Source organism: Pagrus major, chromosome 11 (genome assembly GCF_040436345.1).
Source record: "Pagrus major chromosome 11, Pma_NU_1.0".
NCBI lineage: Eukaryota > Metazoa > Chordata > Actinopteri > Spariformes > Sparidae > Pagrus > Pagrus major.
The window spans coordinates 26727663-26747873 of NC_133225.1; the positions used below are offsets into that span (position 1 = coordinate 26727663).

The following is a 20211-nucleotide window of genomic DNA, read 5'->3' on the forward strand; positions in this document are numbered from 1 at the left end:
TGTGACCGTAACACCAAAAAGCACCCACAAACACTCACAGACATTTATCATCCCACTCTACCTTGTCATAGTATCGTATCTCGTAGTCGAGGATAATTCCGTTGGGCTGTTCGGGCGGTGGCCATGACAACGAGAAACTGCGGCTCGTTGAGCTCACTTGATGCATTATGGGAACTACTGAGGGAGCTGTTAAAAACACATACACACAAAAAAATGCACAATCAATTAGGCAGTTAAAAGATTCTCCAGCATGCTTAAACACCATAAATATGGAAATATAGTGTGTAATGTAATGACATATTGCCAAGGATTATTTACACCCGAAGGAGGAAAATGTTTCCTCATCCAGGCTCATGAAAACAAATTACTGCACTTGTCACTGATGGGAAAACAAGAGTTATGCCTGTAATGCATTTTTACCCATAATTTTAGTAACTAGAAGCTGTTGGCTATAATATATTTCATGGTTTTGCCTCTGGGATCTTTTTATGAGATGGTTTTCATCACATTTGTACTTTACTTGATAGCATACAGTGAAGAGAGGAGAAAATCAAGACATGGAGATTGACGCCGCACCAGTAACAACTATCAAATTGATCTAAGTTATATTGAGATTGGGGATTTTATGCATCTGACACAGCAGAGTCACAAGAAATATCATGGGACTGCCATTATCCTCAGTAAATGCTGTGGTGATACCTCACGAGCCACATGCATCTTCTGTAGTCATAATTTGACAGCGTGAGCGAGCTGTCGCCTGAAAACCTCACAGTCTTTTTTAATATTGCCACAATTGACATTTTACAGGGTTCTCTATATGTCGAGTGAGTTTCATATCCTAAGGGCCCGTGAAATACGCTAAAACCTATTGCATAATTTAAATCCCCCAGTGCAGTCAACCTGAAAATAAATCAGTTTTTGTTGAGTCCTAAAAGATTTCAGGATAAGAGAGTTTTTTTCCTCCGACAGCAGTAACAAATGCGCTCAGAAAGCAGTGGGGTGACAATGGATCATGTTTCGATTAGGAATGAGCCGGGGTTGGCGTAGATGAGGTAAATGATGTGTTTTCCATCAGAGCAAAGCAGCTTTTAAATCTAAATTTGGGTAACGGTGGAAATATCACTTGTGTCTGTCTCCATAAAGTATTGATGGAGCAGTAACTCAGCTCACTTTATAGTCTCTAAGAATTACACTGTCAGAGGCAGCGAGAGGGGGACAGAGAGAGGAGGGCAGGGAGGGGATAAAGGCGAGAAAGAGAGAACTGAGGCAGAGGCAGGGGGGAAGAGGAAAACAGGATGAAAGCTGTGGATGTGCAGGAAAGACAGAGAAGGGGGGAGAGAAAAGGAGACAGAGGGAGAGAGATGACAAGCTTATAACATGTTTTATGAATTAAAAGGCTGTAGCTCAATTTCCTTTATCCCCCTAGCCAGCATAATCCACTGTGCCCCGGGGTATGCTTACACACATATACACAGACGCTTGTACACACACATGCACACAGGCTTTGCACTCCCTACTCACCGGCCTGATTGGTTGTAATGTTGATTGACAGTTGCTGGGCGGGATAAGGGCTCTTGTTGGAGACTCCGTTGACGGCCTGTAGAGCACAAAGTGTAACGGTCAGCTATTCTACGTTACAGAAAGCTACTGTTGGCAGGCCTGCAAGCTTTCTGCTCTCGCACGGCACATGCAGTGTAAAGGCAGCAGGTTAAACCCTCAAAATTCATAATAAATCTTAAAATAATGGGCACTTGATTTCAGGAAAAAATAAAAAAATGGCAGCTTCTCAACTCTAGCCAACTGAAATGTAGCTAGCAGACTCTAAACAGCTGTAGCTAGCTGGCTGATTAAGCTAATATAAGGTCAAGGAGTAGGTAAAAAGCTTTTGGCTTGACTTTTGAGTGTTTCCAGCCAACTCACTGTATGAGGAGCACCCTGTAAATGGATCTTAAATATGCACTCAAAGGCTACATACATGATACTGTGCTAAAAGAATGAGGCTAAAGCTCAAGTTGAAGTTACTAATTTAACATAACCCTGTTTAGCCGCTTAGCTTAAACACAAAGAACACACACACTTAAACAACAAAGACAGAGGTTGGTTTTATGTTTGAGAGTTAATATTTTCAAACACTATGTTTAAAGGTGAAATGAGTAAGAATATTTGACTTTTGACTAATAATATAACTTTGAAAAATGAACTAGAATTATCAACAGAATGTGAAGAAATAGGCCTAAGTGTTTCAATGTTATGTCAATGATGTCTTTGTATTGCGTTGCAGAGATATGTAGCCTATTATGTTTAGCATGATAACCAGCTAACCTGTAGCCACCTTGTACCTTGGTGTTTCGAACTCCTAGTCCGGACAGAGTCAGTTAACACCGCTGCTAGCTGCACGTTTAACTGAGCTTACTAGCTGACAGCATCTACAGTAAGCAGCAGTTAGCAGTTACTCTGGTGATATACTGTATCCTATTTGTTTGAAATATAAATACATCAGGTGGCTAGTTCTTATCAATTGCACCTTAGAAGTATAAAGATACAAGAGAAAAGGTTTTAAGAAAGAGAGCTAACCGATGAGTTTGGAAAACTAGTAGCATGCTGGACACAAAGTAGGGAAATAGTGCACAAAGGATATGCCATTATGGAGGGGTTATTTTAGGTAACCAATAGTTAAATAATATAAAATATGAAATACTACTTCTGAAGTAAAACAGGGTTAGCTTATTACCATAGCCCGTAAGCTAGTTAGCTAGATATACTAACTAGTGCATTTGACAGTAAACCTTAAAAATACAGTGGATAATCAAGTTCTTACACTTTTGCTCTTATGTTTTTAGATTTGGAAAAGGGTAAATAAATACAACACCCTCATAACGGTTCATAAAGGGAGTTATCACTCTTACTACAGTCACTTTGTTTTGGCATGATAAGAAATCCAAAGCTGAACAGACCTGCCGTGCAGAGTAACGGTTGCTGAGCTGTGATAGTAAAATCACTGTTCAGGGGCGGGAATGAACAAAGAGTCAATTATCAGCTACATTGAGATGGTTTTCATTTCAGCGTAGAAGCTCTGCTGCCAGTGCCAATGTGTTGTTGAAACTGCAAGGTCTCACCGTCTTTCTCATCTCGCCAACACAAAGACACGAGCAGGCTCCCGGTGCATTTTACAGACCACCTAATTAGCTGTCACATATTGTTTGTCATGGGCTCAGTTAATCATTTTGACGGTTGAAACAGCATCTTTAGTCATAACAAATCATTTAACAAAGGCGTGGTAATTAGTGAGGCTAGCTTAATGGCTTACTCCAAGCTCTAATTTTATATTGTTATGTTTGTTTCATTATCATTTCACTTTTTATTTTGCTTTTCCTTTCCTTGAGTTTCTGAGGATTTAAAATATCAGTTTTACCAAAATATAAAAAAGCTTTTAGCCACAGATAATTCTACCATCAAAAATACATTTTGTTTTGTTAGGTCTTTAAAATGAAACCTAACTTTGACGCCACCTTTTATTTTGTCTGTGCTTTCATTTGGATAATTTAATTCAGGAAATAATTAGACAAATTATGGATACCTCCATGGACATTCAGCTCTGTTTGTGAAGACGGCTGCCTTCAGTAAACACATCATATTACAATCAATACTTTCACAATCAACACTTCATAACCATGTCAATGTTTTAGTAATTAATTCATACATCATTATTGATCCGTCCGTCCCACAACAGACTACTTTCAAAATAGATTAACTCAAATGCCCATGCCAAACTATCAAGTAGATCTGGGGAAGAATAATGTATTATGTTGTATTTCTGCAGACATCCTGTTGGTTATTAACAGGTCAACTTGACTTTAAACCAACAGGAGAGTTTTGGCTACATTTAGAAATGAAGATGAGTTTTCTCAATCCAGGACTGCATGAGGGGAAAAACAGTGACATGCTTCCTTCCCTGTACAATTACAATGCAGGTCACCTTGATTTAAAGCGATGGTAAAGGAAGCCGATGGCATAAGATTGAAGGTTCACCTTCGTACTAGGCATCACGGTGGCCTTGTGGTGTGGAGAACATGATAGAACAGCAAATTGTGCATAAAAGCCCCGATGTCAGGAAGAATCTATGTAGCCTCAGTATCCTTGAACATCACAGTGAATCTGGCAGCTATTTGCATATTGAAACAGGAGTCAACAACACATTCAGCACCAAGGTTGTCTTTAGTGAATGTTTAGTATAGTTTTTATGGTTTTAGTTTAAAGGGGCAGTACACCCAAAAAATCAAAGACAAATATTTTTTCTCTGCTATCTGCTACTTATCAATATGGATTGTTTGAGTGTGAGGGCTGAAAAGATGTCTGCCGTCTCAGTGTGATGGAGCTGGATGGCAGTCAGCTTGTGTTGCTCAAAGCGCCAGCCGTAGCACTGCACAGAAGGAAGAATGCATCCACTCGTTAACGAGACGCTTGTGACATGTAAACATTGATGGTGTCCTCCTCAGCTGAGCTTTAACATTAGCTAGCTTCGTTCACTTCATCAGCTAGCCTCTAATATGAGAAAAATAGAAAATAGCTCCTACATGAAACTTCTCACAGCAAGGTCTGTGGATTATCTTTAGTAGCCGGGTCCCGATTTTTTTAAATGTATTTTTTGGTGCTTTAAACATAACAAGCTGAGTGCCGTCTAGTTCCATCATATTTAAAGACAGACATCTCTGATATCTCTCACACTACAACAATATAGATGGATAAATAGCACTACAGGTAAGGGGGAAAAAAGTATTTTTGATTCGGGTTGAACGGTCCCTTTGAAGTAAAACTACATTTTTTAGCAACAACTTTGAACCTCTACAAAGTTGGAGAATTGTGTAAATGACAAAATGACTTTCTTCAACATCGTGTCACTAGTGGTGTGATAAATCTAAATAATTCTCCAATACTCTTCGCTTAAAGGCTTGAAAGGTTGCTCTGTAAAGTTCTTTACTTGCTTCTTCATAGAGCTGCAGATATCCTGGATTCACAGCAGTTACAATGAAGTCCACTGACATCCAGCATAATGGAAGAGTCACTTTGCCAATACTGTGCTATGAAGGAGAATAGTGTTGTAGAGAATCATGTGTGTATTCATGTTTCTATATAGAGAACAGAACAGAACAGAGTGATTCATGCTTCAGGAAGGGTTTCAGAAGGTCTTTGATTATGATTTAGTGACTCTGGGCAGCTGTATCCATCGTAACTGATGTCAATTCAAACTTAACTACAGCTACTGAACCATCGTCCTTGAAAAAGGCAGGATGACTTTTCAGAGAAACCCTTTCAAGCTTGATGGCAATTAAGTGTGTGATGTTCAAAAAAAGATTTCAATCAGATTTACTCCTTTAACAATACTGAACAAGAAAAGGCATTTCTCGCTGCTCGCTGGACTAACCTGTATTTCGAAGGTGTACGATGTGTGGGCTCGCAGCTTGCTGATCTCCACCCTCGTTTCCTTTAACCCTCTCTTTCCTGGAACGAATGCCACACTGTCGTCACACGGCTGACACGCTCTGCGCTCGCTGCTGTGACACCGGCGGCACAAGACATTGTATGACAGGTCGTCACGGTGCCCGGTCTCACGCGGTGAATTCCACTCCAGCAGCAGCGTCGTCTGGTTGACGACTGAGACCACGTTGCGAGGAGCTGAAGGGACACCTAGAGAAAGATGATCGGAGGTGAAAGGAAGTAAAAATAAATATTTCCAGTGTCTGTTTGCTGACAACAACATAGTAACTGTCCACACACATGTGCTGCAGATATCAATCAGGCAGATTCAGAGTCTGTCATGCTAATCACTCCTCCACACCTGGATGCAATCAGACTTCGTTATGGGAAAATCATTTGGTTTTTTTTATTAAGCAGTTCCTGCTAATGGCTTACATATGGATACGTGATTTTCAGGATGTCGCTTACTTTATAGCTAAGCAAGCTGTTGGGTAAGCAGAGCATCACTGAGTGTTGGCAATAAGCTATGTTTAGAAAAGGTTTCGCTTGATATAATATTACAGCAACTAGCCGGCAAATTAGTCTCACATTGTCATGAATGTGAATGTATGACGGGAGTGTACCATATCAAATGTATTGATTCATTTGTTTGCACAGAAGCTGCAGTATCACTGTCTTGTTACCCAATCGTTTCTATAAGCAAGTCTGACCCTCCACTGACATGAACATAGTAACCATACTACAGTTTGTGTCCCAAGGCTAAAGACTAGGTAAACTGGGGCTGCTAGAGGAGGAAATAACATTAAACATTAAATTAATATGAGCAATTATACTTTACTACAGTTCAAGGGAAATATTTATCTGATGGCTTACAAGCTACTTTAAAGATAAAGATTTTACATAAAAGCAAAAACCATTTATCAACTGTTTAGTCACAGCTGTCCTATTTCAATGTTTTGCTGATTTTCATTTTCTATGACAGAAAACTGGATAACTTTGTGATCTTTTCATTAATTGTGATATACAGTTTCACAATGTGAAATCTTCATAACACTGATGTTTTGGAGAAGAAATTCAATTCAGAAATGTAATATTTACAATATTAATGTGGTAATAAGTTAACAAAAATGTTTTGTTAAAAACAATGTTAGAGAAAGTGGGAAAAAATCCCTGGATCTGTCCCTTTATCCAGTTAATGGGGTCTATTCTGGACCAAGACCCACACTCTATAAAAAGTTTTGTCAAAATCCGTAGTTTTTGTGTAATCCTGCTGACAAACCTTCCAACCGACAAACAAATGGAAACGGATGAAAACAAAACCTCCTTGGCAGACGTAAAAATCATTAGCTGCCCTATTTTTCAGACAAAAGACAAGATGAATCCGACAAAGCTCAATACTTCTTACAGCATGTGCAACAGAAAAGAACATCCTGTCTCCTATCATCTCGAGTATTTGAGGAACCTTTTATTCATCTTATCTGCACAGACTATATTCTACAGTCTGGTATGGACACATGTTTTAGAGTGAGCACTCTAAAACAGGACTTTTCTGCCCACTGGCCAGCAAATATGAGGATGATTACTTCCCTTTTACTTTACTGACAACAACTTGTCTAACACGAATATTTGTTTCTGCCATTTCGAGGCTGCCTATGTGCAAAGTTGCCAAGTGTAGTTGCCAGCCAGTACTGCTGGTGCAGATGTAGGGAGTTTGGGCTTCAGCCAACCCTGTCTGTAACAGACAGAAGGTGACCTGACAGCTCACCAGCAGCCAGAGAATCTCTTTTGTCTGTCACTCGTCAGTCAGTCAGTCAGTCAGTCAGTTTCTCTCTTGCCAGTTCTCCCCTTTCTGTCAGCTCATCTCTTTGATCGGAGGAGAGACTCTGGTATTCCAGGGTGTTATATTGAGCCTTAAACACACACCCAGAGTTTTCACAAGGTTAAACCTAGCGGGTTCACTTCTCCTTGACTGTTTGCACACATCACAAGACCCACGACACGCACCGACACACTCGCACGACATGTTGGAACAAGAGCAGTTGAAATGAAATGGATGTTCAACCTTGGCATATGCTAAATCACAGAGTCATAAGAAACCTTTGAGATGGCCCTGTGGAATATGTGTATGTGTGTATTTGTCAAAGAGACACTCGGAGACACCCACGCTGCAGAATCAAAGTGCTAACAATCAGTAGGGGGTTGAAAATCTAAGTCGCACCATCTTATAAACATTCCTGCTGAGAGAGCGGACCCGTCAGAAACTGTGCATTCATAATTATACACACAGGCACATGCAGAGTGTTGACACAGATATTCACTCAATCTCACTTTTGATCTGAATAGCACATATACAAATTCTTTGACACTGTCAGAAAAGAGTTCACAGAAAAGACACGTTCAAATGCAAAAACAGTTTTTTTTTTAAATCGCATTTTGCTGCAATAATAGTAACCGTTTCAGCACTTCAACGACTGAACTGTACCGCAGTCTGCAACCACTCTGCACTTCTACAATGTATTGTAAGAGGCTTACGCAGTAAAATCTGACCTGTACACAAAAATACACTTCCTAAAAAAAACCCACACACATCCAGTACACACACACACCTCCTCCTCCGTACCTATGCAGCCCATGAGGCATGCTGAGAGAATGATTTTCTGTCAGCCAACTATCCACACACTGCACGCTCACTCTTCCATTTCACCAATCTGATTTTATATGTGATTGAGTTTATACCAAATAAAAGTACGCTGAAGCTCCCTCCTATATCGAAGTTCTATCCCACGGTTTTCAAAGATTCACTCTGCTTTTTCATCGCTGTTGTGTTGTGAACAAAACTCCATTTGTTTGTGCCCTTGAATTGAAAGTACCAAGGTAATGCACAAAGCTGTGTAGGCTGAGTAGGTTGACACCTGACACCTTTTCACTGGGGAAGCTGATTTTTCTTCTGTCAGCATCAATTTGAGAGTTTACTGCTGCTTTTTGAGGTGAGGCGTTTCATGTGCTCTCTCTGTTGTCAGAATAAGTTAACCCCACAAACTGCTCCACAACAAACGTGACAAAATCATGTTTTCCCTCTGAAATATTCTGCTAAAGATGATGAGCAGTGATTCAGTTTGATTGTGATCGTGATTGTGATTGTGTCACGTGGTTTCTAGTGTAAAACTTAAATGAGCTTCAATCTTGGATTACATCTATGGGTGAGAAAACACTTTGTACGTTGCCTCTATGGATGGTTTAATATCACTATGTCACTATTTTACAACAACACTGATTATGCATTGCAGACTACTTTCACACCTCAACTGTTGCTTAACTCAAATGAACAATGATCCATTTGACTATTTGGTTTGGTTTATGCAGACAGGGTGAGAGAGCTCAATGTGTAAAATCAAAGCGGATCAACTACAGGATTGTGGGACAGTAGATTAGTAATTCAAAAGATAAACTACTTTTAAAGCTCGTACCAGTCGTGGAATGTAACACAGAACGTTTACTCAAGAAGAGAAAGTACACATTTGTGGTACTTCTACTTCATTGATTCATACTTGATTATTCTGATGTCATGCAACTTTATGAATCTACTCCACTACTGTACATCTCAGAGCCAAATTGACTGTAGTTTTACTTAACTACAGCTTTAGTTACTAGTCACTTTCCTACTTAAGATTTTTATACCCTTCCTGTTCAGTGAAACACATGTATCCTCATATGTGTTGATGTTGAATGCTTGTGAAATATTGAAGGATGAACTGTTCCTTTAAAGTTTGAGAAGATTCTCCTACTTCTTAAGCTATAAAAGAAATATTGTTGTTGACCAAGTAGACATCCTCATGGTAACAACACTCCCTAATGGCAGTGCCACACCACAAAAACAGCTCAGGAAGGGCCAGAAGATCGTGACAAAGAGCTCAAGGTGTTGACCAAATTCCCCTGATCCAAATCCAATTAAGTATCCATGGTACGTGCCAGAACCCGTCCGTTCAATGGAGGCCCCACCCCTACCCTGCAGGACTTTAAATGATCCGCTGCCAATGCCCTGGTGCCAGACACCACAGGACATCCCCAGAGGTCCTGTGTCCAAGCCTCCACGGGTCAGAGCCAAGTCCAAATCCACAGTGGAGCCTCCATCCTGTTAGTGCTTTCACAGTTGAGACTGATCTGTGTTTTTTTTTTTCAGCAGAATGCTGCAAATTCATTCATGAATTTAAAACAGAAAAATAAAGACACACCCATGAATGAAACTTAGATTTTTTAGCCCAAAAAACATGGTGTTGTATCCAGGTCACCAGTATGTGCGCACACACACACACACACACACACACACACACACACACACACACAGAGACTTTGAGACTTGCTGCAGAAACAGTCCAAATGATTCATGTCTCAACCTACTTACACCATCTCTCTGTGGAACTGAGAGGCAGCGTTTTTCAAACTCTGCGCCTCGTCTTGCATAGCAATATAGCCTCTTCAACACACTAAACACATATTCACTCCAATGGAAAGCCTGAGGAATGTGGCAGTGTTATTACTTACTGCTCCCCAAATCCCCAAACAAGGACGGGAACATTGCGGCACACTCGCTCTGAATGAGGTGCATAAAATTAGGGGCTGGAAAGATAAATCAAAGCAGATATTGGCCTTTAATTCAATGATGAGATATTGGATGTCAACCACTGATACGCTGCAATATGTCAGCGAATGGTAACTTCAGTCCAAAAATCCGTCTTCTCAGCCTCGGATTATGTCACAGTCACCCTGAGGCACGATCACACTCAGCTACGCTGCTTAAAGGTTTATGCAGTAAGTATTTTTGTGTGTTTTGTATTCGTCTGACAGAAAGAGACTGACTCACTCGTGCACACGTCCTCTGGTTTGTCCATGTCTCCGCGGTAATAGCCGTTCCGACAACCACATAGGGTGGCGGCCTCGATGGTGGAGCGACTGTTGAGCGGACATTGCTGACATAATCCTGCCCCCTGGAATGACTTGAAGGTGCCCTGAGGGCAAGCTGAGGAGAAAAAGAGAGAGGGGGGGAGACATAAAAACAATACACAACTCTGCCTCCTGAACATGAACAAACACCCCAAATAAGAGTGGTTTGTGCGCCTGTTGTTTGTCTTTATTGCAACACATTTGGTAAACTTTGTTTTAGAGAGACGCTGTACCAGTGGAGTTATTATGGGTGGTATGAGGTGGTATAAAGCACAGAGGGGGATTTTCTGGGGATAGCAGCACATTATCTCGCTCAGACAAGATGCAGCAAAACATTTTTTTGTATGTTCACAGACTGATTATCTGTGGGTTAGATTATTACTTTATTTCTCTGGTTCCTGTATCTGGGTCAGAGATGTTTCTGTCCATAAATATTAATAATCCTTTATGACATGAAACACATATATGAATTCTTAAAGAAGGCATTCCCTTTTATCCAACGTGTATTCATCCAGGGACTGCTTGTGCTGAACATACAGTACATGCTTGGTTTTCAGCTTAACTGCAGTTTAATAACTTGCACTGAGAAGCCTTGTGATGGGAGTCAGTGTGTATGAGATGCTTCTGTAGCACTTAAACAAGTTTTGTGTCGCTTCTCTTGTGATGGTGCTCTTCTGTCTCTCATCAATCCCACCTCACCAGGCCTTATGAAGGCCCTCCTTCTCATTTAATTAAATGCCCAGTGCCATAGCAGGTCTTGTATGAGTCCCTCTGCAGCCTTAAATATAAGAAAGTACAGCATGATGTGCGTTTAATACCCATCTGTTACAAAATAACCTCACAGACCTCCAAGCTTTTGAAGACATCAAACAGGTCAGTTATAACTGTGTGTTGTAGCATATTTTCCCGGTTCATCCAATCAAGGAAAGCCTCATGCAGTTCCACAAAAAACACAACAGTACTGAACTCTCTCAGATCTAGCCATTCACACTAACCTACACTCTATAATCCTAAAGATTGATGTATCCTTGTCCCTTTTTCCTGAAAGCAGTGTTGCATTTTTAATTTTTGACATGCATTTTTAATAGCAATCAAGCTTGACCTTTGCCTGAACATAATGTCTCACGACAGAATCACGGCCTTAGTTAAAATGTACATCAGTATAAATTTCACCAGCTCTTTGATTAAAATAAGCGCATAATGTGAGAAACTGTGCTGCAATCCAGTTAAAGTTATGTCTGTCCCTGTTTTAACACAAACAAAGGCCAGCCTAACTCTGTGCAGTGTTTCCCCCACCACTGCATTGGGCTATGTTTTTTTTATTTTTTACCTAATTGTGTCATGTGAGCTCATTTTGAGTCTTTACTGCTTATCTTCTGTCATTTACGGTTATGCTAGTTTCTCTCATATCCTCTGCTCTTTTTGTTTTACCGAGGGTGGGGACTCCCGCACACACACAGAGCAGAGTAGAGGTGATCAGGTGAAGTAAAGATAATGCTAATCAAGTTAAAGACGGCTGTCAGTGCAATATGAGCCTCACAATAAGAGTAATTTATCCATGTAAACCAAAGATGGACCAACCTCTACAATCCATGTATCATTCATTCTTTCCATACTTAATTCAGAATCGGAAAATGAAAAAATTATCAGTTTTTTCGTTATTTGTTTATGAATCTGATACCAAAAAAGAAATTTGGTTTGTTTTTTGGACTTTCGTTTTTATGTTAAAAAATAGTTAATGAAAAAAACGGTCCCGGGCCAAACTTGGTTTTGATATATAATTTGTTGGATTTGTGCAAACCAGAACTCATTTATTATGGCTGCATTGCTGTCATTGGTGATGCAGAGACTGGGGTGTTATCATTGATGGGTCAGTGGTTCAGTGAATATGGAAAGAACAAATGACACACAGATATCTACTAGAAACATCTGAAATTCAGGCCAAAATACTTTTATGCGTTTTTTAAACACACCCAAACTGAATCTGTTGACAGAGGGTAGAAATGCTAGAAGCTCTGCTAACTCTGTTCTGTAATACTGTAATTACTCGGGTTAGCACCCCTACCACACACAAACATGCATATTGAGGCCCATCCGCCCCCCTAAGCAGTCAACCTCGGGTTGACAAGCAATGTGTTGTTAAATTATTTAACCTCTTACTCAGAGGGTCTCATGAGATGTTTTCAAGGAAGTCCTTGCCAAAATGGTAGCGATAATTTTGCAGATAATAAACAGTACCAAGAAAAAAAGTTTTAAGAGCAGCTGCAATCAATATCTAGCCTGAAAATCTCAAATAAAACTGAAGAACGACTCAGCAACTATTCATCTAATCAGGTACAGGAAGAGTTTATATTATTATATTTTAAGCTAAAGTGCTTGCCACTTATTTGTGAGTTGTAAGAAGTGCCTTCTTCAATGAATGTTGATCGTAGCTCAGGTTAGCCGTTAAACATTTCCAAGTTTGTCAGGAATTAACTACTACTAAACTACTACAACTGACTGTGTAACTGACAGGAAGTACTTTTTGTTGGGGGCAAACACATTCTGAATTATAACTATAAAACAGAGAGGTGTGAAATGAGAAATTAGACTGAAACCAAGGCTCTGCCATAAGGCTGAGAAACAAACAAATGAGGATGTTTTAATGCTACTTTTTCACAGTTTTGATTTATCTTTAGCACTTTGTTTTCCCTCCTCCGCTGTAATGAATGTTCACTTTATCACTGTGATGCTTTAGATGCCAAAAGACCGAAATGCAAATGTTCCACAGATTTATGGTGAAAGACGGAGAGTCCAGTTTGTCTGGACTCCAAATGATAACATGACTTGAGTGAAACAAGTGAATGAGACAAAATTCCGGCAAGCTAAGAGCCTCAGAGAGCCTCACTCAATCAAACGTTAAAGGGTTTGTGGGTCAGGCGGATTTTTCTCAAGAGAGAAAAAGAAAGAACAAACAACGAAACAAACAAAGAAATACTTATAGACACAAGAGCAAAGAGAAATAAATGGAGGAAGAGAGAATGGGAGGTGAAACACAATGAAACGACTGTTTTTATTCCTTCCTCTCAGTATTTGTGCAGTTCTGTTCGATTGTGTTATATTGTTATTTCTTGTTTTGCTGATGCTTTCTTTCTAACTTGATTTACAGTGGAGGATGCAGTTATTTGCCCCCGTGTTTTACTGCATATTACATTTTGCATGAACTAGCTGAACAGAGCTGGTGGAAACAGATCTCATATATGAAGTTGGCTTTATATCACATTAAACATGAACTATTTTATATAGTGCTCATTGTGTTTTACCACTAAGACATGATGCAACACCAGTGTACTGCATGCTACTTAGGCGTAAGTGTCCTCTCCTTACTGTGTGGTGTGGAGGAGGTGGTGAGTCTGGGTTTTTTATATGAGATGAATACTTATTTCGGTCTGGAGAGGGGATGTTTGGATTTTTTTTGATAGTGGTGCTGAAGGAGCTCTTATAAAGGGTGGTGCGCTAAAGAGTAAATGTCTGTGTTTTCGATGCAAAGGCAAGGCAGCTGATGTGCAAACATGTTTGGGATCTACTGGATATCTGTATGTTTTTCCTGATATCAGTAACATTATGATTAGAGCTGAAACAAATAGTAAATAGTAGAATTAATTTGCCGACCAAGAGAAAATGTATTGACAACTGCAAGCGAACTGATAATCAATTCATTTCCAGGCTTAAATAAAGGTGTTAGGGTTAAGACACCGACCATGAGCTGCAACTATACACTGTGTAAAAGAAGTAAACACCCATTAGTTGGTGGGCTACCATTTTGATGCAAGTTTGGCCATAATCATCTTGTTTTTTGGGAGACAGAAATGATCATATCTGTGTGAGATGGTGGTGCTGGAGAGCTGGGGAGTTGAGTCTAATGCTAGGTAGTTAGCTTGGTTAGCAAGGTGCATCTGTAATTCCACACGTAAATGTGATATTAATTGGGATGCTAATTTTGGCAAGCAAAATATAGGCTTAAAGCAGAAAGCTAAACAACAGTGTATCTTTTAGTACAACTGAATGCTGAACAAAACATTTTTAGTTTTACTTTCAACTACTGAAAACGCAAAAGTTCTAGGCTAATTAGATGAACAGAGTGAAATGGATACGCATTGCTATGCCTCTAGAAAACTGTTTTCTGAAGTAAAAAATCAAGTGACAGGTAGGGTCATTTTCTCATAAGCTTACATACAATCAGACTTCTTTTTCAAACCAGTGGAGTCGCCCCCTAATGGCCATTAGAAAGAATGTAGGTTTAAGGAACATCTGTGATGGCTTTACTTATCAGACCCTGAGGGAACATTCATTTTTTTAGTAAAGTCTTCTAATGCAACATCCCTGATTGGACGACACAAGCCAAGAACCTTTGTTGCAGCTCATTATGCATCATTTCCTGTCATCTGGCTATCTGTAATAAATATTACCCTAACATACTTTTTAAACAAAGAGTAAAAAGCTGCGAAAGGTTCCTCAAAAATGTTACAGGCTTTACTGGATTTCACATCTGATTGGATCAAATATTTTGAGACTAAATGGACGACCACAGAAGCAATAAGACAGCCAACGCTGCCCTCCTTGAAGTCTTTTGCCCTTTAAACCTGTAGCAAAGTATACAAACTACCTGAAATGTAACAGCCATTTTGCCTTCTCTCACATTCAAATTGTCTGCAGCTACAGTTGCAGCTGCCAATGTTTCCCCCTAATCTCCGTTTGTCACCTTCTCCCTGAATATTCTCTGTCTGTGTCACTTTCTTTATATTCAGACGCCTGCATTTCTTTGAAGTCGTCTCTTCAGGACTATCAGTGGATTGGGCCTCTTTGTGTGTATGTGTATGTGTGTGTGTGTGTGTGTGTGTGTGTGTGTGTGTGTGTGTGTGTGTGTGTGTGTGTATGGCTTGAATAGGCAGATAGACATCTGGCTTGTCAAGGTCATTTATTCAACAACCTTGCTCATACACATGGGGCGTGTCACCATGGCAACAAGTCTTGCTCCCTTTCTCTGTATAGTTATCTCTCTCTCTCTCTTTCTGTGTCCAACTGTCTAAGGATTTTGTACGACTGACACTACATATGCATAGTAGAGTATAATACATTTGAATGGACTGTTGTATGTAATATTCTTATAAATACATATAAGTGTTGTCATCTGCCCCCAATATTATACAAAGTAAGTTTATTAATGCAAGATAGTTGGATCAACCCCTTGAGTTTAAATTGAACCCTATTATTATTAGTATTGCTGGACTTTTGTTATAAAAATGTAAAATTTTAGATGCTGAACATCACTTAAAGGAAAAGGCTGTGAACCCCAGGAATAAAGTGGGTTGCATTTACTGTAATGTTTGTAGTGTTACGTACCTAAATGATTGTCCCATGACAGAAAATGCACCATGCAAATGGAACAAATGTAAGAACAGATGTGAAACCAAACAGAGAAAGATAATGCAGAAGAAAGGGTGAGATAGAGATGGAGTGGTATGTGCAGAATGCTACAGAGAAAGAAAGACAGAAAGAGTTAAAAAGGAAGAAAAAGATTATCCCTCTGTTTCCCTCTGTGCCTTTAGCCAGCTGTGTGGAGTCACACAGCGACCGTGTGGATGACGATTGTCAAGAGTTGGCATACAGGCTCACTGATCAATTATTAAATACTTGCGTGAGTGTGTGTGTGTGTGTGTAAAAGCCTGCAGGTTTTAAAAACTCTTAGAGCGTCGTTGGGGTCCACAGCAGGGGTAGTTTATGTTTGTGTGTTTGTGTGTATTCAGTGGTAGCGCTTATATTTGCAGTCTGGTGAATTTGAAGTAAGGGTCTATTTGAATATTCGTTTAATTTACATACACACACACACACACGCACATACACACACACGCACACACACACACACACACAATACTTTGATGTTGATCCAGTTTTGCCGGATGGTTTGCACAATATGCTGGTTTGGTGGAAAATAAACACAATCTCTATGGCCTGACACACTCGCACATGCACGCGCACACACACACACATACACAAAGACAACCATCTGTTCTAATAGTGAGTCCAGTCTCATGCCAAGTGGTTATCAGCTGATTGGCAGAGGAGCTCACCACAAAGACGACAGCTCCGTGGAGACAGACGGGACATGCTCTGCCCTGTGACATCTTAAATCATTGTTTAAGTGTGAAAGCTTTGAATAAAACACACGAGGCAGGTGTAGGGTCGAGTCGACTGAATCTGTCTTTTGGTCTGCATACTACTACTGAAAGTCCCATTTGGCCGCACAGTGAATGAGACCGTCTCAGAGAAGGCAGTGCCCAAACTTTATCTGTTGGAGGGCCTAAACTAAAAGTTGATGGTGGGCCACGGCCAAAATCCCAATTCCCTGTACTTGACTGACTTCCTGTACAGTGTCACTCAGTCTCCAGTGCTCAGATTATGGAAAAGTAATAAACTAATCATTTGAGATCCTACATATTTTTTGTTTTTTGCTAGAAACATCTGGCTGGCCTAATTGAACCTTATGAAGGACCAACTTTGGCTCGCTGGCACCACTTTGGGCAACCCTGGGTTAGACAGATATTACCTTATGTCTGTACTGAAGCAGAACGGTGGTGTATGTGGTTAAGAAAGAGGAAAACCTGTGCAATCAAAGACAGGAAATACCACTAAGTAATCACCTAAAGTATCTCCATCTAATAATTCATAGTGAGTGCAAGCACAGTCTCACCAGTGATTAGACCCATCCCCAAGGCTCTCAGAAAAACACCTTGAAACATTAGTTTGTATCCCCCTCCCTGCATTAATACATCACACCTGCTGGCAGAAGACAATTGAAATTTAGGGACCTTACTGATGATCATAAATGAGCCAGAGATATAAGCTCCCTGGTTATAAACATTTCACAGTGTCACTTATAAGGATTTAAATATTTCATAGACATTCTCTTTGCAGCTCATATGAAACCTTACTCTCAAGAAAACAAAAAGTGACTTAATTACTGTTGTCACAAACATTTATATCAGTGAAAAGTATGAAAAGTATTGTGATAAAATCGAGCTCTTTAGTTTGTCAAGGGTAACACTAACATGCTTCCAAGCAAAGGACTGGTAATAAAATAATCCAAATTCCACCTTAATTCTTTCTGCAGTGGCAATCAAGATTACTGTATTTATTGTAAGACTTATTCACCGTCTCCTGAGTCATGTCTGGCTTACCTTCTACCCACTCACATTTTATGAAGAAAAGGTATTTCTGTGCAGGAGAGACACTGACACCAAAGCCTGAGCTGATTTCAATCAGTGCATTAATGTTATTCACAGGAGACGGACAGAATACTATTCATCAGTCCCGTCTTTGCTCTCTATCTCTTTTATCTGTCACAGTTTTTACCTTTCTGTCCTTGGATTGTCCTTTTTTAACTTCTACTTTCTTCTGTTTTTTTACTTCTTGCCAGTCCATCTCTCCAGAGGGCACTCCTGTCTTCCTTCCTTCCTTCTTTCCTTCCTCCTACTTCCCTCTTTACCTCCTCCCTCTCAGATACTCCTCTATCTCCCTGAGACACTCTCTGACAGTTCAGGACTAATTTTCAGTCGACTAATCTGGCTGGAACACGCTAAACTAATTAACATGAGATGAGGCGGCCTCACTTATCATTTCACCATATGTACATACATCACACACACATGCTCACACGCCCCCCACCCACCCACACACACACATACACACACACACACACACACACACACACACACACACACACACACACACACACACGTGAAATGGACGAGAATCTCCGGGGAGAATGAGAAGTAATGGGTACTACTTGGGAGAGGAAATGGGGAAGGAGGGCAGATATAAAAAGGAAGAGAAAGAGGTAGATATATGGAACATTGAGGGAAAAGGAGCTATTTCTGTGTCACGTTCACCCAAGTCTGCTTCTACTAATATTAACATATGGGACATTGTAGGCTGCAGCCTTGGGCAAAAATACACCAGTAAATGTATACTGTACATGCATGTGATTATTCAGACACACTCTACTCTCCTGCACACGATAAAACATTTGCATTTTCTACAGACTTGACTCAGCATACAGAACCCAGCTATGGCGTTGTTCTGTAGACCAAGTAAGGACTTAAATATGGCACATTTCTTACTTCTAGCACGCATGTGATACTTTTTTTGTATCCTTTTTGTCCTGCTGCAGTAAAATGGTTGCTATGGTTGATTATTAGAATCATGTTTGCTGGATATTGATTTGCTGTCATCCTGTCTTTTCAGCTTTTGCCACAAAACAATGTGAAATCTGTGTGCATTCAACAGTGTTTGCTGTATCAAGGTTATCTGGACATGTTTAAAATAAGATAATTAAGAATTTAGTCTATACGATATTATCTGTGATATGCTGTGATGCAGTGCAGTATTGCAGCCCGTTTTTTACGAGTGCGGTTTAAATCAGCACAGCCTCATTAATGCACAGATTTACCTCGACACACGTTGCCATTGTCTGGTTCATAACCCGCCTTGCAGCTGCAGCTGCCGATGGGTACCATCCACTCTCCGTCTCCGTTACAGTAGAGCTTTATGGGCACATCTACTTCCTCGGCATTGGGGATACAACTTCCCCTAGCAATGACTAATGAGGTGGACTCTGCTCCGGTCAGAGTCTGCACAGAATCAGAAACAGAAAGGTTTGCATGTTGGACAACAGCTGCATCAAAGTCTGATGAAAAGACAGCCACAGTTATGAGTTAGTTCTGGTCCATACCTCTGGGAAAAAAGCAAAGTTCTGCACTATGCTGGGACATTTCTTGTAGAAGACTCTGACAGCCAGAAGGGACATGCAAGCGCCCAGATCCTGGAAGGCCAAGTGGAACCCTCGGCCTTTGGACAGCGGCCCGAAACTACGAACTTCTGTGTTCACCTTCATTAACCGTCCCCCAAAATCAACCTGGGAGAAACTCTCATCTGCTGCGATGGTGTCCACCTGACAGTGAGGTACAGAGAGAGAGAAGGATATAAAAGGTAAAAGAAAGCAAAAGAAAAATTAATAAATAAATTATGTTTCTGTCCTGATGTTTCTAATAATTTCTTAAAACATTTCACTAACTAATGTTTAAATATCATGTATAATACTGAATAAATACACTTGCGACCACATACCATATCATTTTATTATGTTATAATTTTCCATTTCCCAAATGAACCTCAATGATGCCACCAGAGGAGAGAGAGATGTTCAACACTTGGATGGTTTCCAACACTCAGATTAATCAACATTAACAGTGTGAAACTGCACTGAAAAGATGTGGTAAATTGAAAAACTGCAACTTCGGAGAGATTACAATTATGAATCCTGAAGAGCAAAACACATCCAGCCAGCAGAGAGTTACAGTGTGAAAGCTGGAGGAAGTTAAAGCTTAAACAGATATTCTTCATTTTCAAGATAATCTAATGGTTCCTCAGTACAAATGTTTATTTGTCTTCAAAGTAGAAAAACTTTCCAGACCTATAAAGGAACATCTTCCACTCATCTAAAAAATGTGAAATCACAAAATCTGGAGATACATGATTTCCATTCGACAGCAATAATATACTGAATATGCACAGATGTCCAATTTCCAGCCTCTGGCCTGCATTTTCTCCAGAGTACTAAACTGATGAGGCTCATTTGTACTGCAGCAATTAGCGCTCCCATTTAACATGCCAACTGACAAAACACATCAGAACTGAAGCTCAGCCATAACATAGCCCAGCAGTACTGGTGCCTTTGTGTTGAAAAACATGAAGATT

The 20211-nt window shown here is 40.1% G+C and overlaps 1 protein-coding gene across 1 annotated transcript in view; it reads right to left on the minus strand.

The window, feature by feature from the left end:
* The window catches only part of LOC141005101 (ephrin type-B receptor 1-like), a 101422-nt gene that overhangs the window by 37789 nt on the left and 43422 nt on the right, over nt 1–20211 (minus strand). Inside the window, exons 4-9 of the mRNA XM_073476861.1 lie at nt 19187–19405; nt 18905–19085; nt 10337–10492; nt 5423–5685; nt 1522–1597; nt 62–186 (exon numbers count right to left, since the gene is read on the minus strand). Of these exons, the coding sequence (XP_073332962.1) occupies nt 62–186; nt 1522–1597; nt 5423–5685; nt 10337–10492; nt 18905–19085; nt 19187–19405 (1020 nt within the window). The remainder of the gene's footprint in view (nt 1–61; nt 187–1521; nt 1598–5422; nt 5686–10336; nt 10493–18904; nt 19086–19186; nt 19406–20211) is intronic.